Raw genomic sequence first — 24,724 nt, 5'->3', positions numbered from 1 at the left:
TTTAAATTTAGTAATTTGCTTTCAATAATGATACACGTGAAAGCATTAATATGATTTTAAAAAGTTTTAGTGTTTTATGAATTTTCAAGACAGATATAACTGACCTTGCAAGAGCAAAACCCAGAAAGCTCTCTTCAGGGTTTGGTTTTTTTATTATTTAAAACAGTTTGTTTTATAAATAATCCAGTGTTATTCATTCCTATTTGTACCTACCCCTGTGGCTGTTTTATATCCTCTGAATGGGTGTAATACAATAACTAAAAGAAATAAACCTCCAATCAAAAATATTAGTTCAGCAATATACTAGTAGCAGATTCCAAAATCACCAAAAGAAATTTGATTTGGCTATAATCAACCCAATAGAAGCTTGACTGAGATACCACAATGACTGCAATCTTTAATTTGAAGAAGCTGACAAATATTAATATATTGATTCTGAAAGATAGATTAGATTAAAGGTTGAAGTAATCGATGACAATTATTTCATATTCACATGTGCTTCCATTACTGCATAATTTATTGAGAAAGGAAAAATTATAGTTTCTTTACATGATTAACATCTTGTCATTAAATAGATTCTGTTTTACATTCCTGACCTGCTCTTATTTATGCTCAATTGATCTGCAAACTTAATGCTGTTGAATAAATTTTTGCCCGAGCAGCTCAATGAATGTAATGGCAATGCAGTGAAAACCCATTACTTGACTCTGGGAAAAAAAAATTCAGCGTATAAATTTAATGAGTCAATAACTGATTACAAAGATGCTACAAAAGACAAAACATATTGTAGAAAACATTTTATACTTTCATTCCCAGGAAAAAAACTTACACTTAAAATCCTGCAGAGATTTAAAACCAGGAATCACTGATTTTTTTTTTTTTTTTTTTTTTTTTTTTTTTTTAATAATAAATCAGAATTACCAAGTTATGGAGACATAATCAGCAGTTGCATTATATAAAGAGATCCAAGTTTGATACAATCTGCCCTAATCATCATAAGTCAACTGTCCTACAAGCTTTGAAATACGACGACTTAAAATTAGTAACTGACTGCAAAGAGCTAGAATTAATTTTGTCACAGTGACATTAATCTTGTGAACAGCAAAATGTTCAGTAGTACTATTGTTCTACTCAGTCTGAGTGACCAAGCTGTAACAAAAGTTTTCAAAGTGTGCTGCATGAAAAACTAGGGTTGAAAAGGTTGAAGAACTTATTTTTGTTGATTTCATCCTAAGATTTCTTACAGTATAGTGACCAACACCAGAGAGTTAGATTTTATGCTTCTATCATATTTTGTGTCAGAAATAGATTTACTCCAGGCAATTATTTCACCTTCTGTATATTGAGTCAAGTTAAATTGATGCTGCCCAGACTGCAGAATCTTTGACTTTTTGCAAACTATTTTGAAGTAAATAATTTTTTCTTTTTTTTAGGCAAGGTTTGATTTCAGCTCTGGATGGGAAAGCAAAGAGAACTTTCCAAGATAAGACTAGATCACATGAATCAAAATAGTTAAGACTAATACAGATTAATATGCTTGAGCTAAAAGCTTTAAGATTTTTTTCTTTTTCAAAAATACCAGTTTTGGATCTTAGATACGTGTGCATGCATGGCTTCTGAGAACCAGTCAGTCTAAAAGTGAATGCAAAAATCAGAGAGATTAAATACAGAAACCACCTGTAGCTTGCACTGTCTGTTATTTAGCTATCTGAACCCTAATTGGGAGCATGGTGAGACTATCAGAAGCAGAAATCTACTGAAGCAAATTACTTCTTGGCATATTGCTCTGCCTAGTAATAGGGAGCATCAGATCTTAGTGATCTGAACACTTTCTTCTAAAAATAATAGAAATTAAAAAATCGTAATCTTCTGACAAGAGGAACACAGCACTGATATCTTGAATGTAATGCCTGTACTATAATATCTTAATAGTCTGATAGTCAAAATAATCAGTATTTAAAAGCTTCGATATTAAAAAGTGTAAAATGGTTATATCAAAAATCCCTCCAGATCTTGCTGGTATCCAACTCTTTCCACTGGTGTGCTCAAGCTTCAGTCCCTGTGGGTCTGAAGTGTGACACTACATCTTTATCCTGAAAATTGCAGATGGGGGTGGAGGGAGGGGCACTGCAAGGATGTGCCAACATCATGACATCTTTGCCAAGACTAATTTGTCAGATGGAGAATTTCTCTCTTCTCTTTGTTTGAAGAAATATGATGCTGATAGTTTCTTCTTCCTTTAGTCTTGGGCTCTTCTTGGGTTTCCTTTTGTACCTTTCCCTGTCAAAAGCCCATTCTTTCTACAAGGCTGCCAGCTGCAGCCTGGATGTGGCCTCCAGCCACAGGCACACAAAGAGCTATGGTTTGTCAGGCAGTGACTTGGGGGTGGCTTTTTATCCCCTCAGATAGTAAAGCTGGAGGAAGGGAGGCAGCAGTCCCTGTGCCCAGTGCAGGGGTTAAACCAGGAGCACCCAGCTGAGGCCATGGCAGGCTGAGCCTCTGCACTGCTGGGTCAGTGCACAGCCAGGGCATCCCCCTGTTAAGGCAGGAACCATATATACTGGATAACAAAATTATAAAGTCAAGCTATGCCTAAAGCTATCACAGTTTAGAATTATAATTCAATGCTCAGATGAGTAAACTTACAAAAAGGGGTGGAGAACAAGATAAAGCTGAAGAGAGTGCAAATAAAATCTATTAATTCATCTCTGAATATTGGAAACATCGTGACAAAAAATGTCATAGTTATCAATATTACCAGAGGAGTCCATGTTGTAAGTGGGCATGCTGCCAAAATCAATTCAATATTTACAATATTTATATTTGATTTTAAGAACATAGAGTTTAGTATGAGTAGTTGCTTTATTACAATTTAGAAAACTTTCAAAACTAAAAGATAAATCAAAACTTATAACTGCAGACAGATTTCTAAGCAGTAAAGTATCTCTCATTTGAACAAATTCAGCTCAGTATGGAGCAAAGAACTGTAATGGTTTGTTGTACTGAAAATATAATGTGTTTATTTCAAGTATTTCATATATATGTTAACACACATATAGTCTTACAGAGACTACCCTTGCTTCTTTCACTATAGTCACTATTTACTAGCCATTTAAACACTGTAATATAAAATCAGGTGTAAAAATAAAACTAAAATAAGGGAAAATTGGAGAGCTGTATTACATGGTTAAGGTGTCAAGAAGATTCTATTCTAGCATAATTTTAAAATAAGTATAGCTTTGTTTAAAAAAAATATCCTCACATTTACTTCCTCATCACTCAGTAACCTGAATATACTATTATTATTATAGCTTTTGATTTTCTTCTTTATTAGGCATGCTTTACATAGTCTGTAATAGCCTTATTTAAAACTGAAGCACTTACACATTTTTATAGTCCAAATGCATAGCTAAAAACTCAAACTTTCTTTTCTTGGGATGCAAGGAATCACACCAGTCGTAATGTACTAGTTCCATTACTGTTTAACTGTCCCATCAGAAGTGAGAACCATACCTTCCTTGGAGGTTTTCCAGATCCAGTTGGACAACAGCCCTGAGCAGCCTGGTCTGACCCTATAGCTAACACTACTTTCACCAAAGGTTGGACTAGTGGCTTGCAAGGTCCCTTCTAACCTGAATTATTCTTGGGGGTCTTTCGAGGTCCCTTCCAACCCCTAACTTGATTCGATGATTCTGTTTCAAGAATGAAATTTTTCCTGGTAGCTTGGCCTGCTAGCCTGGTTAATGGCAAAATGTTTATGAGATCAGAAGTATGTAATGGGTGTACAGAAGCAGGAGACAATGCATCAAGAATTTAATGCTTCATAAGTTTCAAAATTCTTATGCTGTTTAATAACACTCTGGTCAAATTCAAACCCCCCCTGAAAAATTTCAAGAAGGGCCCTATTAAAATGTTCTTGTTTCATTTGCAACGTTACCTTTTAGAAATATAAGAATAATTTAACATACAAGATTTAGACATTGAGTACATTATAATGCATAATGTCCCTCTGTGGTTTTTGAGCATTAAAGCTGCTTAAAAGTTTCTTCGTCACAGTACTTGTAACAGAGCAATTTGTGTAGAAATTAAGATTTCAATCCCTTGAGCCTTGCTAACTCTTACAGAATAGAAACTCCTTTAAAGCATACACAGTGGCACACTTGAGTATGTTCAAAGACCCCTTGAAAGTTACACTTGCTAAAAAGTATAGAGACTTTCATAGCTAGCATCAACAGCTTAGAAGCAGCTCCAACAGTTGCATCAGGGCTTTCTCCAGTTTGTTGTAGGTAGCACTGATTTTGGCTTAGAAGCCCACGGCAATTTATATTCTGACCTAATACCTTACTGTAGCAGATAAGATCCAAATATAATCACTTGACCACAAGTTCTGAAATGTTCTCACTGAATAAGTGTATCACCTGAATTCTGCTCTAAGAGAAGCTCAAAAAATCTCCAAGGATATACATCTGTTTTACCCCAAAGTACCGATCTAATAGATTGTATTTCAGCAGATGAATTAGGATGTTATCAACTATAGTTATTATCAGCTTAGCTGAGGATTGCCTCAGTTTTATTAAATGTTCCTATACTGTTGAATATTACATGTGTAGCCTAAGATAGAAAATTATGCATATACTTAGTGTCACAATCAAAAACTACAGAGCTTCAATACGGCATTTCAATACTTTGGAATATTAGTGATTCTATTCTTGTGAGGCATTGTTTTCCAGAGGAAGGAATTATTATTATTACCACTACAAATACTGCTATGATTACTTTCATAGAATCATAGAATCATAGAATCCTAGGGGTTGGAAGGGACCTCGAAAGATCATCTAGTCCAACCCCCCCTGCCAGAGCAGGGCCACCTAGAGTACATTGCCTAGGAACGTGTCCAGGCGGGTTTTGAATGTCTCCAGTGAAGGAGACTCCACAACCCCCCTGTGCAGCCTGTTCCAGGGCTCTGTCACCCTTACAGTAAAAAAATTTTTTCTGATATTCAACTTGAACCTCCTATGCTCCAATTTACACCCATTACCCCTTGTCCTATCACTGGTCACCACTGAGAAAAGCCTAACTCCATCTCCCTGACACTCACCCCTTACATATTTGAAAACATTGATGAGGTCACCTCTCAGTCTCCTTTTCTCCAAACTAAAGAGACCCAGCTCCCTCAGCCTTTCCTCATAAGGGAGATGTTCCACTCCCTTAATCATCTTAGTAGCTCTGCGCTGGACTCTTTCAAGCACTTCCCTGTCCTTCTTGAACTGAGGGGCCCAGAACTGGACACAATACTCCAGGTGCGGCCTCACCAATGCAGAACAGAGGGGGAGGAGAACCTCTCTTGACCTACTAACCACACCCTTTCTAATGCACCCCAGGATGCCATTGGCCTTCTTGGCCACAAGGGCACATTGCTGGCTCATGGTCATTTTCTTGTCTACCAGGACCCCCAGGTCTCTTTCACCTACACTGCTCTCCAGCAGGTCAGCCCCCAACCTATACTGGGACATCGTGTTGTTCTTCCCCAAATGCAAAACTCTACACTTCCCCTTGTTGAATTTCATCATGTTTCTCCCTGCCCGACTCTCCAGCCTGTCTAAGTCTCTCTGAATGGCAGCACAGCCTTCTGGTGTGTCAGCCACTCCTCCCAGCTTAGTGTCATCAGCAAACTTGCTGAGGGTACATTCTATACCCTCATCCAAGTCGTTGATGAAGATATTGAACAACGCCGGTCCCAGTACCGACCCCTGAGGGACTCCACTAGTCACACACCTCCAACCAGATTCTGCCCCATTGACTACAACTCTCTGACTCCTTCCTTTCAACCAGTTCCTGATCCACCTCACTACCTGATCACCAAACCCCTACTTGATCAACTTATCTACAAGGATTGCCACTTTGATTATGGAAACAAGATAGAAATAACAAAAGTGGTGCCAATATGCTGAGAAGCCTCAGCAAAATCCATGACCAGCCCTTCCAAATCCAAAAGGTACAGAAGAACTTCAGAAACTAGAAAACTGAGGGAAGAACTATCAACACATGTCTAGGTAGCATAATGCAGTAGAGTGTTACAATTCCTAAGAAATATAAGGAAAACAGTTGCTCTGGAAGGCCAAAAGCACTTTGGCCATGTTGACTAATGAAATAGTGGAATTTAAAAAAAAAACCAAAACAAAACCCCACAGTTGCTATTGAAACTGGGGAGGTTGCTTTTTCTGAATCTCAGTCTCTGTATGCATGTATCTTGCAGACATTCCCTGGATCTCAGCTGCTGGTAAGTTGTTTTTTGTGGGGTTTTTTTTGTAAATTCTGATGTTTCAATATTTGCTTTCATCATCACTGCTGACAATTTATTGCTTGACTAATTCTTTGGTGTTACTTTTCACTTGTATTTTAGGACACCTGAGGGATGGTAAAATTGCCTGGAGAGTTAGACATTACTCAGCATCATTCTGCTCGATCACTGGAGCAGGATTTTCAGCAGGTGTTTCAGTCACCTTTGTCTCTTTTCTATCCTAATCATTGGATGCATGATGCTAGTAATATGTTATTATGTTATTATGGCATTGTATCTGGCTGTACTGTCATCCCTCTAAGGAGAACTATTGGCCTGAGGTTGACACCATTTTGATGCAGATAATTTTTTTTCCATTCAATCTATCACACAATCACAGAATCAGCTGGGTGGGAAAGGACCTCTGAGGTCATCAAGTCCAACCCTTAATCCATTACCACTGTGGTTACCAGACCATGGCACTGAGTGCCACATACAGCCTCTTCTTGAAAACCTCCAGGGACTTCAGCACCTCCCTGGGCAGCCCATTCCAATGCCTGAATCTAGCTTGCAGATTTTGAACTGTGATGCATAGTATGCTTACTGCTGTCAGCTGCATGAGTCTAAGGGATCACCTTCCTCCGTTTTCAAGAACAAATTATATATCTGTTCTCAAATATTTCCAAATCTGCTTTATATGGAGTAAGAATGTTTCACATAAATTAACACAATGCACAGATGACCCAGCTATTGGATATTTTATATTGGAAATATTTCTTCTAATTTTTTTCCACTTCGTATAAATGATTAACATTAAACATACCAGCTACACAGAGAATGTGGGAAAGGATTCCTCACCACAACCCTACATTATGGGCGAGAATCAGACCTAAGACTCTTTGCTGGTCAATATGGAGTAATGCTTGCAATAAAAAAGAGCAGAGGTTATTCAAAACTCTTTATGTTTCTGCATTTAGAAACCTCTATGAGAGTTCAGGAAACCTGGGGCAAAGTCTGTGGAAATCAGTTTAGATTTTCTCCATGATACCACTTTAGGCGATGCATATAATGGGAAATAGGTGTAAGGCCTAACAGGTACGTGACTATATGAATGGTGTCCTTTTAATCATTGTATTCCTCACTTACTGACTCCTGTAAATCCAGGAAAAGGAGCTGCTTCTGTTTGAAAATAAGTAGTAATTAACTGTACAACACATTGGTGAAATCACCTTAGAACTGGTAAACTGAACACATTCAAATTAGACATTAATGAGCATGAAGAACAAACACTTCACATTTACATATTCTTTGCCAAAAGACAAGGATTTTCCCCCCTAGAGGCACAGTTCTGTAACCCAAAACAATTACATTTTACTAAACAAGGGGAAAATACTGTCATCCAAATTTCTAATCACCAGATTTAATTTGTATACACATTGAGAGTTGCTGTTGCCAAACACTCATTATGAATGGGCTGTAGCATTTCGTATTTTGAGCATAATCTGTACAAAAAATTAGGTGGTTATTGACTTTGTCTCCTTAAGGACCAGAGACTTTGCATGCAAAAGAATAGCACTATAGAGACCTCTCTTACAAATAGGATTCTTAGCTGTTCAGTAACTTCACTACTATGAAACTGCATATGTATTTCTCTAGCTTTCCAGTTGGAGATCGTTGCTGTATGGTATGGTAACCTTTACAGAACACATATAATGAATGTTTCCTCAAAGACAAAAATGCACACTGTACTATCTTCTCCTGTTGCTGAAGCTCTAAATACAAGATTTGAAATAAAATTATCAAAAGGTCATATTCAAATAGTGAAGGCTGGTAACAAAGGTTAGACATAATAATCTACCTTGGTTTCTGCTGTGCCATGCAGAACACTTTAAAACAAATTCCTGTATCTGTTGCATTAATTTCCTGTGGTTCAGTACCCTGTGAGCTACATCTCAGGGTGCTGAGAAAGCCAGTTTACATCCTTGAAAGGCTACTTTCCATCATGACTGAAAGGCCATGGAAACTGGGGAGGGCCCTAGTGACTATATGTAAGGGACTGGATGGAGGAACCACTGTAATCCCTCCAAGGGACCCTCTTAGACTGGTCAGCAAGGAGTGGGCACCAAGTCACATTCACTTGGCCTGAACAAATTCTCATTAGCATTTTGAAAGGGATTGTTGGAGAGGAAGGAGACAGTGATAAGGGTCTGCAAACAGCTTAGGGCCTGCATAAAATAGAGATGGGGACTGGGGGAGCAGAGTGAGCAGAGGTGCAATCCATCCCATCTCAGTGTGCTGCTTAGGGCAGAGAGGCAGAGGAGCTAGGATTGAAGCTGAGTCAGTGACAGGGGCGTGGGTGGTAGTTAAAGCAGTGCTTTATTTTGTCTCTATTTCTTAGCATCCAAAAATCTATTTTAACTAGAAAAAAATATATTTTTCCCTAAGTTGAATCTGTTCTGCTGGTCATGATAACTGGTTAGAGATATCTCTGTCTTTATCTCAACCCACAAGTGTTTCATCTTTATTTTCTTCTTCTCCTGTCTTGTTGACAACTGGGGACTGAGAGAACAACTGAGTGAGCATCTGGCAGCTGGCCAAGGTCAACCCAGCACATTTTAGGAAAAAACTTTCAGTCTTTGTAAGAGATCTTAGGATCAGTTAACCTCAAAGTTCTTCATGAAATATGAAGAATATTTCACCTGAGGCACCTCTGAATCATCTGGACTATACTTTGACATAAATTTATTCAGATAGTAAGGTTTATAAAGAAGAAATCATTAACAACTCAATATGAAAAAGACCTTCAAGGTAAGTGATCTTAATACATTATGTTTAATTACTTATTCCTTTTAAGATGTTACATTGCACAGCATAAGAGAAAGTAATATTAGTGTTTTGCTTAATTTATCTTTAGATAGAAATCAGAGGAAGATACACAGAAGTATTTTTCCTTGTTTTTTTGCACAGTTTTCTTATGCAAAAAGATCTATTCTCTATCTACATCAAATTTCACTTTTGGTACATTAAAAAGCATAATGCTTGGATTGGTTTCTTTAAAACATCTGCAGTACAGATTCAACAGTTCATGTTACAACCATCAGCAATCATCACTTTAGCCAACAAATGGCTAACCATTTAGCCAACACAGGGTTTAGGTGTAGTGACTCAGTAGCTTATCTTTCAATTTTGTGTTGCTATATCTAATACTCAGGGACCACTAAGGTACAAATGATAGGTTCTAACAACTGTGATCTTTAGTAAGGAGTTACTCACAGAATCACAGAATCAGCCAGACTGGAAAGGACCTCTGAGATCATCAAGTTCAACCCTTGGCACACTACCACCATAGTTACTAGACAGAAAGGATAAATCTGTGTATTTTTCAGCTTAGCTGTGATAATTTTTTAAAGTCTACTTGAGCTTTATCTTAGCAGTTATATTTTAATAGGCATTATATTATTTTACATGTATTTTTGTCAATCAGCTATTTAAATAAAATTATGAACTACGTACGATAATTAAGAATAAGATAAATATATGGAAAACTTAAACTTCTAAGAAATATGTTAGCTGCCAAAATTTTAGAGCTTACAGAGATCAGTAACTAAAGACTGCCTTCTCTAAGACATTAAACTACATGATGACCAGAAAAAATATTAAAAACATCTGATGACAGTTAATACTTTTCAAATACATTTTTATAACTCAAATGAAATATAGTAACATAATTTGGCCTAACCCTTTTAAGGCATTGTTATTTGTTTCCAGTTTCCTTTCAGATTTCTCTGTCTATAATATTTTAATTGTTATGGTCAATGATTAAAATTTTCTCTGTACAAGTACTTCAGAGTGGTTTTGAAATTGAAATGATCACTGAAATCAATACATGCTGTTAAGCATCTTTAAAGTGCCATGTCAGTGACCAAAAAACCCCCCAAACCCAGGCAGTTCCTAAATTTATAAAATAACTGAAGATGAAAGTGGAAATACACTTATCTTTCAAAGAGTTAAGAGTTAAATAAATTACTTCTGTTATAATGTTAAAAATTCAGTGACTAAATATTAATATTTTATAGTTTTAAAGTATTTGCTTTCACTATTATTTCACAGCTTGTTATTCTTAGCGAGTATAATTACCTTTTCTGTAGTTTAGGTAACATAAAACCAAAAAAGAATTGGTTAAATTAGATAGGAAAATCAACTATTAGCTGTTTGAATTGTAATTGCTAGTTTTTAGAATGTCAAACCAAAAGAGAATACTTTACAGTTCTGCATGTTTGCCTGGGAAACATACACTTCACACATACTCTTTTTGAGTTGTAATCCAATATATCAATGTCATGCTCTGAAAAGACCTCACTTTGAAACCACATTACTTTCACTCACTTTGTGAGTTGCTTACACTGCAACTTAGTTTTAAAAACTCAGTTCAGCTGTTATACCACACACTTTGTGTTGAATTAATTGTTCCTTCAGAATTAATCTAACTAGTGCATGACATACTGAATGTCCAAACAACATCATTTTAAGGAGGAAGGGGGGCAGTGGGAGATTTGTCACTAATGTTTGAGTAATGTTTCACTGTTTGATAGACACCTGGATACCACGTGACCCTTGGCAGAAGATAACTAACACTAAACAGTAAACAACCATTTGTGTGAATACATTAGAAGATTTTGTACCAGTAAATAACTACTGCAGCTGACTAAAAAAACCTCACTAAACCCCCTCCCCACCCCAAAAAAACCCCAACAGCATATCCTTGTTGATTAAATGTGTTAGTGACAAGAACTCAAGTCAAACTGCTAAGCTGATAATCAAAAATCATAACATGAAAGCACACCTACAGATTACTTCTTCCTTTTCAAATTAGTTTCATAAGCCCTTCAGATGCAGGTATCTTGTCTTCTGTGACTAAAACTGGGAATTCTTACAGAAACATACACATAAAGGTGAAAACAACTGTTTTAACAGCCACTAGTTAAAATTATAAATCTGCAGCACCACTGCTTATTGTACCAAAGTACTTGTGATACCCAAGAACACAGGCCTTCTAAAGAAAAAATTGAGGGGGGAAAAAACCCCCAAGCTTTTGAAGTTTTAAGCAAGAGTATTATACAGATTTTACCAATTTTTTCTGAAATGTTAAAGATAACTTTGAGGAATGCTGTGTAAGTAGTATGTGATGAATGGAAGAAAGATATACATCTAAATAGGCATTCCTCAAAGTGTACTTGTTCTTTGTTCTGTAGAGAATTTACAATCCTCTCAGTTCAGTGAATGCAAATTGCATCCTTCCTAATCTTATGAATTATATTGTACTCATCAAAGCTGGAATAGGTAGGAAAAATTTTATGCAGAAAGAATGCAGAAATTATAATAATGTGAGGCAAACAACTGTATACATTTATGCAAATGGAATGGTATGAGTCCGTGTGTTTTCAGGTTGCTTAAGCCAGATGAATTAAAACATTACATATGAACTAGCTTTGCAGAATGCACAGCATGTAAATAAATGTCAATATCATTTCAGAGACATTTTACTACATATCTAACCATTAAATATTTTGTCATGAGTTCTGTAAATATGTGAAGATTAACACTAAAGATAACAGTGTTAGTTCAACAGGACATCAAAGTGGCTGAATTCAGAAAACACTGATTTTCTTTGCACTATACAATCTCTCTATTAATGTTTTTCAGCTGAATGTATGGGTGACTAAAGAAATCATAAATCAAGCCTTAATGTAAATGTCTTGATCTGCTTAGCAAGAATTGTGTCAAAGTTCTAGATGAATTTGTATTGATTTATCCTTCAATAAGCAGATATTCCTGTATACTCTTGATTTAGTTGAGGCCATTGTTATAAAATTAAAAACATGTAAAACCCATGAAATAGCCTTCTCCACTGTGGTAGAGAGTGGATCATACCTGTGAATCCAGGGGGACAGAAACACAGATAACCTCCAAGCCTGTTGATGCAGCTTCCTCCATGCAAGCAAGGCAAAGCTTCACACTCATTCACATCCATCTCACACAGAGACCCGTAGTATCCAGGGGCACAACTGCACATGAATCTTCAGAAAAGCAAAAATCAGGTAAGTTCACAGAAGCAAACAATATGTTCAATTCTAATACTGCAAAGCTGTTTGTATGTCCTGGTGTCAAGCTGGTGCTCCTTACATCATCTCTGCTAAAATACTTTAATAACTTTTATCCACTTGTCCATGTTTCTGAAGCAAGCAGAGCAATTTATCCTTTTTTAATTAGTAGAAAAAATGTGCACAATTTATCTGAATGTATGAAGAAAGACTTCAGGGCAAATGTTTGTTTGACATGTGTCTGAAGAACTGTAGAGTGTCCTGGAACAAACTCAAGATATAAATTTTTCTTATGCTTACACTTTTAGTAAACATGCATTAGAAAAATCACTGTTGAAGCCTAACAAAGAGAGAGATAGAAATCTAACTAAGGATAATTTTTTCCCTGAATTTCACTCTCTTGCCAAATTTGAAAAAAAGAAAAAGGTAAGGAGGAAAAAAGCCAAGTTATGCTAAAGGCAGTGTCCCTCCAATTTTCATCTCAGGCAACATAAGATACAAACGGCTGAGTCAGTAGCATTCTCCTACCTCCTTTTAATACACAATCCTTGTAATAGTCTGACAGTTTCATCCAAAACTCAAAGCAGCAATTATATTTTATACAAAAGGAAAACAGGAAATTGCTTTTTATTTTATAGTAACTAACCTGTTTACAAGATCCAAGCATGTTCCATTGTTTTTGCAGGGTCTTGATAAGCATTCATTAATCTCCACTTCACATAGTGTCCCAGTAAAACCATGTTGGCAGGAGCACCTACCAAAAAGGATGTCACTACATTACATTTTGATTTAACATTAAAAGATTACAGAAACATGTTTTTTGAGGGGTACAAACTAAGTGGTTCTAACTTTATGTTTTTGGTTTTTTTCCTGGTCATTATAAAGTGCTGTACTATAACAAGTTCATAAGTACAGTGAACGCAGGAAATAAAATTTTTGCCATTATCAGTCAAAGGCCACAAGCTTTTTGATGACTCTACTGTGCAAGGGCTCAGAACTTGCCTTGGCCTGAGCTGGCTTTCGTTTGTTTTGACACCTGTTCCAAGCGACTGCTGCCTCTCATGCTTTAGCACCTGTATATGGATGTGGCACACTGGGATAATTATGGTGTTTCAAACAACACTTTGTTTCCACTTGGGCTGGGGAAGCTGGTAAACAGTGCAAAAGAGGCAAGTGGTGATAAAGAAATACACAAAAATACATCAGAGCAGGCCCAAGACTGAAGACGAGAAAACCCCCACCATAAGCATCACACTTTGCTTGGCAAAGATTTCCAGATGCTGGTGGCTTACAGTAACACTGCCATTTCTCTGTGAGGAAGAATTAAATCACTGATTAAGGACCAAGACAGGCGTTATGAAGGTAACTATAACAAAAGTTGCATGATTTCTTATTAAAAAAATATAACTAGGTGGTTAATGAAGCTATAGTCTATTAATTTTCAACTTCAGTATGATTTCAATTGAAGTAGTAAACAAAGATCTGTTTGTTATATTTTGTTTGAACTGTTAAGACTTTAAACCTACAATAGATTCTTGGTCTATGGTGTACATGATAACCTTTTTGTGAGAATAAAGACATGAAGTGTAATGTTACAGCATAATGTGTCAAATGCATCACAAAAAAAGAACATAATACATCACTGAATGACAGAAAACATAATACAGGCAAAGGACCAAAAGAATCTAGAAGATAAATATCCATGTAGCATACTGAATACTTGTCATTCAGATGATTTTCCACACCTGTAGTGGTTAACCCCGTCCACGCAGAGACCCTCATTCTGGCATGGATGGGAGATGCACTCATCGCTGTTGACTTCACAGTAAATACCTTCAAATCCTGAAAAACAGATTATATTAACTGTGAACGAATGAATTTTAGCACATCCTCTGAATGTAAGGGTCACAGATCCTCTTGGTGATTTGCTATCTGAGCTCAGACTTAGACCTCTGCTGCTCTTGGAGCTGTTCAATAAAGAGATAAAAGAAGCTCCCTTCTCCTGAGAGCACCTAAACTGAGGGTGTTGGTGTCTAACTGAGCTGTACTGCAGCTGTGTGCATCCCTAGGTGTCTACTGTTCATCTGGAATGCTGACTCTGGGTTGCAGACAAGCTCCCTGGCTTGATCCAAGACCCACCTCATTCCTTGTGGACTGTATTGGTGATGCAGCATACTGTGCTGATCCTGGGCACCACCAATGGTCCTGCTCTGCCTCATTCAGATACTCTCAGACAGAACCCTTGATTACTTTTGTTTCTGGAGATACAAGGCAGCAAGCGGATGCAATCCTAAAAGAACTTTTTCCAATTATTTTTGTTTAACAAGCTTCCAGAGAATAGGAGCTCTTAACAGACTTTAATGCACCAGCATCTGGCTAAATCTAATGGATAAATGTGGCTCCTTTTATAGGACTGAAAAGACTTTCTTGGGGAGTGTGGGACAATACCAGAAACAAAAAGCTACTTCAGTAATGAATATATAGCATATCATAATGGAAGTTAGAGATTCATATTTATTCAAAGCTGTCAGTAGATAAGAAAGAAAGATTTAAAGGGGTTTATATCTAAATTATGAAAAAATATGATCAAGATCTTCACAGTACATTACTTGCATAATATATTACATTTACCTGTATAAATACCCAGACTATGTGCTAAACAGAAACAGAGACTACTGATATAAGAATACTACTTTTGCTCTTTGACAGCATACTATGTCTTACACCATTCACACAAATGTGTTCTAACAAATACAGTTGTTTTAAAACTATATGCAGTGGATAAACTATAGCTATTTAGTTGGATTTTGCACCAAAATGAATATATATGTTTCAACTGGTGTAGTAATGCATACAGTACAATGCAGAAATTGTTTGCACTATATTGACAATAACATACATGACCCCTGACAGCAGACTTGACTGAAGAGCATTTACAGTGTTCCCTGACGTGCTTTTGAACACTATTTGGTTATCAAAATCAAGTTAGAATAACTATTAAAAAGCCACTGAAATTCAGTGTACATTATATAAGTATGACAAAGGCTTTACTGAATTCTCTACTGAAACAAGTAAAAATTCTTATCAGAACTTTTTCAGATATTGAAATAAGCATGGTAATGACTTTTATTGTTATATATTTTCTTTGTGGTTTACAAAGTACTTCATAAACATGGGGAAATCATGTTTATGTTCATTTCCCCATGTTCATAAACATGGGGACATCATAAAATAGTATGGCTCCTTTTTACCTAGAGAAAATTATTACTGGAATAAGTGAGTGGCTTGGTCAGACTTGTGGGGAAAGCTGGAGGGAGAAAACTCCCCTGGCACTCCAACATATGACCAAACATCAGCCCACATCAAAGCAGTTGGTACTTTCTTCGTACCAATATTTTTTCTGTTCAATAATTTTCCTGGTTAGACCTAACTGAAATGATTCCTGAATGTTTACTGAAGATTTCACAGAAGTGTCTGCTGTAACGCCGGAAAATAAAGCCTGCAATGTATCTCAAACCAACACTTTAATTAGAGTCACCTATACTCTTACAATGTTATTCTTTTGTTCTTTTTTTTTTTTTTTTCTTTTTTTTTTTTTTTTTCCACAGATATCTTGAGTGTGAAGTGAAACCCTCATTTGTTTCCTATTTGTATGACATTTCACAAAAACTTTGAAAAAATTCCCTAATGCCATAATAGGGGACAAAAATTCTCTGTCCCAGTTTACTGCTTTAGAGTAGTCCCCTCACCACAGGTACCTTTGTTATATTCTGAAATCAGAATCACCAATATAAACACTTTATTCTGTAGTGTGTGTAGTCTGCATAATGCTGCAACTTGAACCTTCATCTATGTCAGCTTGAAGCTTGATTAAGAAAAAAAGAAAAAAGGACTGTACATCAGGCCAGTTTGTGTTCCATACTAGAACTGGTTACACTGAATTGACACCAGTCATTCACATACACACAAATAAGATAATAATGAGTTTTCTTTTAACACACACCACCCCAGTGCCACTGAATAACAGCACAAAAGATGATAACAGGTTTCTCTAAGTCTGGTTTCATTATGAAATTGGAGGGCACAGTGAATTTGAGACACGAGGCCCACAGGACTTTCTCATCTGTGACCTCTCATTAATTTGTAATGTTTGACCTTTCTGAAACTAATTTTTGTTACAGAATAGAAGGCTATGTCCATGGGCAGTGGAAATGAGGCTTCAATGAAATGCAGTTCACAGAAAGTAAATCTGTGTAATATTATAAGTAACTCACAGATCCACTGACAGTTTTTAGTTTTATAAGGTAATCAGAAAAGGGTGTGAAGCTAACATACAGAAAATCTTAAAAATACTAACAACACTTTTACAGAATAGCTTCTTATTCTTTTGTGATACTATATAACACTTGAGCAGGCATCTTTAAAAAAAAATAAATAACACAGTTGTCAGATTAAAATACATAAAGAGGAAAATGGAGGGCATTCATAACACTACTTATGCCTGTCAACCTTATTTAGTTATGGATGTTTTATAGAGTTTTTGAAGTAAACAGTACTGAAGTGAATACATAAAGCACCATTTAGACACATTTTTTACAGCAATAGTGCACATTTCTTCAGACCATAGCAAATATAGCTACCTTGAAAAGACATAGAGCAGTCATGCTACGTTATTTATTATTCCTACAAATGAAGAAAAATATCCTTTTCAACACAAAATTTTACTGGCAATCTACTACACTATGAAATAAATAATCTATTGTTAAATTTACTATTAAATATTGTCTTTTACTAACTCATATAAATTAGCTACGTCCTTTCTTATTAGAAAAGTCAATCTTTTTCTCTTAATGACATATGCTGTTAAAAATTACAGAGTTATTTACATGATGCTTTGATCCTCAAGAAAAACTTCTGAACTCAGGCAGCAACTGTTTCTATGAAATTTTTGATCTTGAGAGCTATTTTTACAGAAGATTCCATTAAATACTTTTGCTTTCAACTAAGACAGTAAATTCTAAGCACACAAATGTTCTTAAAAAGGCCTAAAAATATTAGCAGCATTCTTTAATTTATTTCACTCATAATTTCTGCATGTGTGTGCTGTATATTTCTTAGGCCTGCACAGAGAATGTTTCAATAAAAGCATATGCTAATAAGCCATTTTTAATTCCTCCTGATGCATGTTCTCATGGTAAATTATGGAAATACAGAAATGTAACACTGCCCGTCGTTCATATAAACAGGAAAGGTCAAACCTCAAAACACATACTGCAATGTCAGGATTAAAATATTTGTAAAAATTTTAATTTATTAATGTAATAGACAGACTCCAATCATACTTTCAGATCCAAAAGAATACTTAAAATTCTGATACCTAAATGGAACTGGTTAAAGGTGAGAGTTACCTTGATAGTTTACTTAGTGCTTCTTGAAGTCTATGTTTATGAGGTATCTAACATGCATTGACTCACATAGTTCTTCTATTTTACATGACAGTCATTGAAAGGGTATTGCAATACATTAAGTTATTTTGTATAAGCTACAACTGCTGCTGCACATAGCTGTGATTTTCTGGGACACTTAAACTGAAATCAGTGTATGGATGCAATTTTTATGGAAATGTAGACATGTTTCCAAATCCATGCATTGGAGAGGCAAGAAAAAGGAAATGAGGCAAAACTGACTTAATATGTTAAGCTTCTCAGACAAACTTCTGAATAAAACTTAAAACAAAACCAACAAAAAAGATGCAGTACATAGGAAGGCATTCATGGAATGCAGCTAAAAAACCTTCAGTGCTAATGTGTAGCTTTTAGTGTGAATATAATTAATTAATTTGCATTATAAAACACAGTAATTTTTATTTTCAGCAAACCATTTTATAAAGCTGTACATTACTTGAAAGCATAAAAATATGCATGCCATTGTAATGTATTATTACTCTAGCAATATTTAGTAGTATGAGTAGAAAAGTAATACATGCATTTAAATGCAACTACTTGCTGCCTTTGCTGCTGTGAATCAGTCAAATTTAAGATTCAAACTGTAAATCAATAGTATATGTAAATGATCTGACATATATTATCAGAGGTATACTTCACAAGGTGGCTTTTCCACATGTGAAACTCTACTGAAGCATTAAAAATGACAATTTTGACCTTAGTGCTTTTTATGTTAAAGAACTGAAAGTTTTCAGAAACCTGAAAGTCTGTCAAAACCATTCTCAGCTTCTGAATGCAAGATGCATCTAAGCAATGGAGAAAATCAAATGGCACATATCTTCACTTGTGAATACAGAATTCCATTAGATACCTGCTAAAAATTTCCAAGATTCAAGAAAAAAAAAGGGTTTGTTTTTTTCCTAGGTGGCCAATATGAAAGCTACACAAATGTTATTGTGAAGTCTGAGAAACAAACACACAGTTTTTATTTGTCAATCCTATTTTACAGTATTTCTCCTTCCACGTTAGTGAACCTAAAAATGTAAACAGAATCTCACTGGTTTTACCACTTATCCATATTTTTTAACAGGGAGACAGTACTTCATTTAAAACATTCATTTGTTGTTTTAGGGAAATTGTATAGGAGTTCTTGAGGAAGTGAAATGTAGCTCAGAAATGTTAACAGTTTTCATAGCAACAGCAATTGCAAGACTTTTGAAAATTAATGGAAATTTAAAACAAATGAAAATCATTGCAATTCTTTGTGTTAGACAATCTACCTTTATTTCTGTATATTTTTATCAGCTCACGTAGAATGATAGTGACTTTAGTAACATGAAGACTAAAAATATCCGTGTCCTATGAAAAACATCACAAAACATCACATCTATTCTGATGCCTTACTTCTCTCATAATCAACATTATTAGCACTAGTGGCTGTGACAGCATGCTCGAACTTGCTTGCAATTTATATGAAGGCAGAATGATATTTCATTTCTTGTTTCCAGAAATTCCAAACTGCGAATGTGGAATCCACAAGTTCCCTGGGCAACCTGATCCGGTGTCTCACCACCTTCACAGTAAAAGATTTCTTCCTGATGTCTAACCTAAATCTCCTCTCTTTAAGATTGAAGTCATTCCCCCTTGTCTTATCACCACATTTCCTTGTAAATAGTGCCTCCTCAGCTTTCCTGTAGGCCCCTTCAGGGACTGGAGGGCTGCTATAATGTTTCCCCAGAGTCTTCTCAGTGGTGCAGAGCATATTGTGCCTTCTGTTTCTCTAAAATATGGGAAATGGCTACTGCATGTCTCAGCTCTGTCTATGGGACTCCTGTGAGCTCCTAAGTGCAAGAACATGCAGAGTGTAGAACCTACACACCTGCTGCTACAGGTAAGGTCATTTTCATCTCCTTATTTGATTGCAGAGAAATATTACTGAATTTACCTCTTCAAGTAACACAGGACTAAGAGAATTGTTTCCCTATAAGCTCTCTACTGTTAGACTCATCAGCACAGTACCATGGATTGTATTTTCCTTGTCCCCTTACTGTGAACCATTTATGAACCAATGTTGCAAGTCACAGATATATCCCAATAGCCCCATAATCATTAGTGTAGGTAATTAGGCTTTTCAGTATAACACAGGTAGGTGCACATACCAAAATCAAAGTTGTGTGAAATGTTAAGACATGGGACAGAGGCTATTTCACTTTGTGAATTATGTACGTGTATCTGAAAAAGAAACTGGGACTGAAGGGCTCAGAAATCTGAAAATGGCAGTCTCCAATTCATGTAACTTACGTTCTTTAGCAGCTACTTATTAGTTCTGCTTGATATTATAAATTTTGTGAACTATATTTTTCATTGACTTCTTTGAGACATGGTCTGAAAAATATTTCATCTCAGTTAAAACTTCTGGCTTTATGATGCTACAGTCCAAAGAAAAACAATCATTAGCATTAGCATCATTAGCATTAGGAAAGGGTATTAAAAAAGAAGGCACAACAGGAGACGTTATTGACATGAATCTGATAAAAGGGGTGAGAAAGTCCCGGAAACTACTTAAAACAATGACTTCAAAAGTTGCCTTGAAGCATCAAGAAAGGAGCAATAAATTCTTGCTTTTGGAAAGAATATTTGGAAGAAAAAAATAGGATGGCTAATTCTAAACAAAGTGTAGCTACTTTTTATCCTTTGAAATGACACAGTACTCTCCTTAGATCTCATTGACACCTTTCCCTGGAACAAATTTATGATCCAACTTTATGATCCATGCAATTCCTCTTTCATAAAAGTTTTCCAGCTTCTCAGTTTCTAGCCTTACATCTTCAATGATACAATGAGTACAAATGCGATGATAAAGCTTTTGACTACTTCTGTGCTATAAGGACACAAATTGCTGTTCTCCATTCTTTTTTAAGTCCTCTGTAAAACTGTGTGCTTCCCAGAACAATGTAGCTTAAAAAAATTTCTACAGAAATAAAAATCTAGGCAACAGGGAAGTGGTAAGGAGTTCAACCCAACTACTATCTGAACAAATTGTCCAAAGCTGCCTATTTACTAATCAGGGTGACATAAATGATTCTGTGCCATTAGCCATTTGACTTTGTATGTCTGCTTTTGTCCAAAAAGAATTACCTCAGAAAACTGTCTTTCTCTTCTCTGACTGTAAATGGAGTACTGGGGGACTTTCTCAATATATACTGTGAATACCTTCATGTATACCTTCTCCACATAATATTGCAGATGTCTATATCTGGTCAAATTAATCCAGAAATTTTAATTTATTTGTTTCAATAACAAACATATTATTTCATTGATTTAAACTTCCTTTCCGAGTATCCTAAGTCATTAAAATGCTATTGAACTAATACAAATGCTGAACAAATAACCCCTAGTTTTGAACTGGGCAGGTAAACCTTTGATATGAATACTCTCACTCTATAAGCAATACAGAATGTATTTACATATTTACATTCCTGAGAATTTTCCCATCAGAAACTAAAGATAAATGTAATATTGCTTCTATTGTAATAAGGAGAGTGCATAAGCATCCTGAGCTGTGGATATTACTCAGACGACTGAAGGAAGATCTATATCTAACTTTAAAGAGATTAATTTCTACCTTTTCTTATAAAAAGCAGGAATTTTTAAAGCCCTATTTTACAACCTTGTCCTTCTTGTCACTGTCAGCAACAACTAAATCATCTGTTCTTACTAACCTTGCCTTGCATTTTAGTTCCCAGATGTATCTACTAATACTTCTCATAGAAGAATAAATCACTGTAAAAAAAGTCTTTTATTAGAAAACAGTAGATGTTTTCTGGCCCATGATTTATGTTGACAAATAATTTTTTTTTCTTGTTAACTCTCTGTAATATTTATGTGCTTGTATTTCCTTAGGTTTCACATTTCACAATAACAGTTCCTTTTGTCTTCCATTTCTGTTGCTCAACAGTCTCTGCCAGAGACCTGATCTTGCACTCTGTAGTTACATACCATCTCTTAGTTTTGTTTTGAATATGTATTTTTCAGAAATTTGTTCTTTCTTGGAGCACCATTTTTCTCAGAAAACTGCACTATTTTTATGAAAATGCCCTGTCTTTCTTCTAAAAGAAAAGTGGGTTTCTTTTATAAAAACACTTTTATGATTGGCATTATCTAGAACAGAAAAGTCTAATGTTCATCCTTTAGTTTATTTTACCCTCCTGCTTACTTAGGCATGCAGCTGAATTGCTCTTTGGTTCTTTTGCATGTTGCCCTTCCAGGGAATTTATGAAAGCTGAATTGTAGAATCACAGAATCATAGAATCTGCTGAGTTGGAAGGGACCCATCAGGATCATCAAGTGCAACTCCTGTGCCTTTGTAGGGCACCCACAAAGATCACACCGTGTGCCTGAGAACAACATCCAAACGCTTCTCAAACTCAGGCAGCATTGATAGTGTGACCACTTCCCTGGGGGCCTTGTTCCATTGCTTAGCTGCCCTCTGGGTGAAAAAACTTTTCCTGATATCTAACCTAAACATCCCCTGTTTCCCCAAGTCCTGTCTTTGCTCTCAGGAGTGAAGAGATTAGTATCAGTCCTATCTGCCCTGGCTCAGCTACAAATATTTCAACATTATTTCTGTTCTATAGCATTGCTCATATTTTAGAAAAAAAAAAAACAGCCAAACAAAAAACAAATAAAACCCTGAAAACAAACCAAACCAAACCAAAACAAAAAACAACAAAAAACCCACAAAAAACCACAAAACCCCCCCAACTGAACAAACAAACAAACAAACAAAAAGATATGATTTTCTAAAGATAATATTTAGAATCTGGTAAGCATGGCTACATTTTACAGCTCTTGCTAAACCAGGTTCATGCCTTCCAGTGACTGGCACACTGGTTAATCAACATGCTATTTGGTACTAAGTCATGTATCTTGCAAAAATCTACCTTAGTGATTGTCCTTTTTTGACTGTAATCCTGCCAGGTTTATTGGGAAAGAAAGGCAGACAAAAATAGGAGAATAAAAGAAATAAAATAAATTTCCACATACTGTTTTAAACTAAATTTCTGTATTTTGCTATCTCTCCTTTTTTTTAAAAGGGTCCTGAATTAATGGTTGCATTTTTCCTAGTATCAGTGATTAATTAATTTCAAGAACATTGCCCTTCATCCCTTTTCAAGACTGTGATATTTTCCAATTTCCAAGATTTGCTACCAATGCAAGCTACTGGCTCACATAACTCCCCTGCTGGTTCCCTGAAAAGTCCTAGCTGCAAACTTCAAGAATCCATGAAGATTCTGTTAAAGCTCCCTGAGAATCTTGATTGTAAGTTATTTTGGTTTCTTGAGAAATTGTGCTCCTAAATGTTTGAAAAGAAGACTTCTCTGAGTAACCTTAAAAGGAAAGCCTTGAACTACATGTCTCTCAATATACTGCATTAAAAAGCCATCTTTTAAAAAGGTACTTTTCTAAAAGCTGCTTTAATAAGCAACTTACAAACCTTCCCAGTAATATTTTTTAACTTAGCAACTTGTGGTTCTTTACCTTAATAGTAAAAAACTGTGCTGTTTCTGGCTGGGATAGAGTTAATTTTCTTTGTGATGGCTCATATGGGGCTGTGTTTTGTATTTGTGCCGAGATCAGCCTTGAAAATACAGAGATTGTTTTGTTATTGCTGAGCAGTGATAGCAGCGTCAAAGCCTTTTCTGCTTCTCACATGACTGAAGTATGCAACAAGCTGGGAGGGGACACAGCCAGGACAGCTGATCCCAGCCAACCAAGCTGGGTTGGATATTCCATACCCTATGACACTGTGCTCAGCATATAAAGCTGTGGGAAAAAGAACAAGGGGGGATATTCAGAGTTGTGGTATTGGTCTTTCCAAGTAACTGCAGGTGTGATGAAGGTTTCCTGGACATGGCTGGATAGCTGCCAGCCAGTGGGAAGCAGTGAACTCATTCCTTGTTTCACTTTGCTTGTGTGCAGTTTTTGCTTTACCTATTAAACTCCCTTTATCTCAACCCACAACTGTTTTTGATTTTATTCTTCTTATTCTCTCCTTCATCCAAGAAGCAGGAATGAGCAAGGGTCCATGTGGTGTTGGTTGCCTGCTGGGGTGAAAGCACAACAAACCCGCAAGCTGTAAATACTACTGACTTTGGTGTATTAGCTCCACATCTTTGTAGCTCAGTAAACAATGAGTAATAATACTGTGATGAAACCCTGTAACTAATATATTTGCTACCTTGATCCCTAGGACACCCCTCCCATGTACAGGTATAAAATTGTTGACTGCAAAAGCCTGCCTGTATTTCCAGTTTAGTAATTGTACTCTCCCTACTTACATTTTCACTGCATTTTTAATTACTTGCTTCATTCTTCAATTCCTATGCAGAATTGCATAGTGATGTTCTGCACAGTTAAACTGTTGCTCTGTTCCACCTTAGCAGTTCTTGTACAACGAGGGAGAGATCCTGCCTTCTAAGTCATGGCCCAGGAAAGCTGTCAGCACCTGTTGTGATTTTGCTTGCTGTGCATACAGAGAGCAATCCACTCTATCCATTAGGCAGGGGGAGATTACTCCCCTGATGTGCCAGACCTTCCAGACAGCACAACAGGAAAGGAAACCATTTCCAACTTGCTCTGCTTTTTGTACTTTCAACAATTTGCAAATATTTTGTCTACTTCTGCCTGTTCTGTCAGTTTGGTCTGTCAGCTCTGCTGGCCAGGTGTGTATCTGTCTCTTTGTTGTTATAACAATTGACTGCAAAACATAACAACCAGAGATTTAATAAATACTGTAATACAGGATTTAAATAGTAGGCAAACTGACAGGTATCTTACCACTCTCTTAACACCAGTAGTAAACCTGCTGTAACTCATGAAAATTTTATGTGCTTTGA

General features: G+C 36.1%; 1 protein-coding gene across 3 annotated transcripts in view; it reads right to left on the bottom strand.

Annotated features, from left to right (window-relative positions):
* Nucleotides 1–24,724, bottom strand: part of EYS (eyes shut homolog) — a 724,585-nt gene that overhangs the window by 412,142 nt on the left and 287,719 nt on the right. For all 3 annotated transcript variants that reach the window (XR_011725383.1, XM_071741624.1, XM_071741625.1), the window contains exons 23-25: nt 14,127–14,223; nt 13,028–13,135; nt 12,212–12,357 (exon numbers count right to left, since the gene is read on the bottom strand). Coding sequence is in view for 2 of the 3 variants with exons in the window: in XM_071741624.1 (XP_071597725.1) it covers nt 12,212–12,357; nt 13,028–13,135; nt 14,127–14,223 (351 nt within the window). In the remaining variant the exon portion in view is untranslated. The remainder of the gene's footprint in view (nt 1–12,211; nt 12,358–13,027; nt 13,136–14,126; nt 14,224–24,724) is intronic.

Source organism: Heliangelus exortis, chromosome 3 (assembly GCF_036169615.1).
Source record: "Heliangelus exortis chromosome 3, bHelExo1.hap1, whole genome shotgun sequence".
Lineage (NCBI taxonomy): Eukaryota > Metazoa > Chordata > Aves > Apodiformes > Trochilidae > Heliangelus > Heliangelus exortis.
Note: the sequence above shows the minus strand (reverse complement) of the source record. Positions and strands in the feature narration are given on the sequence as shown.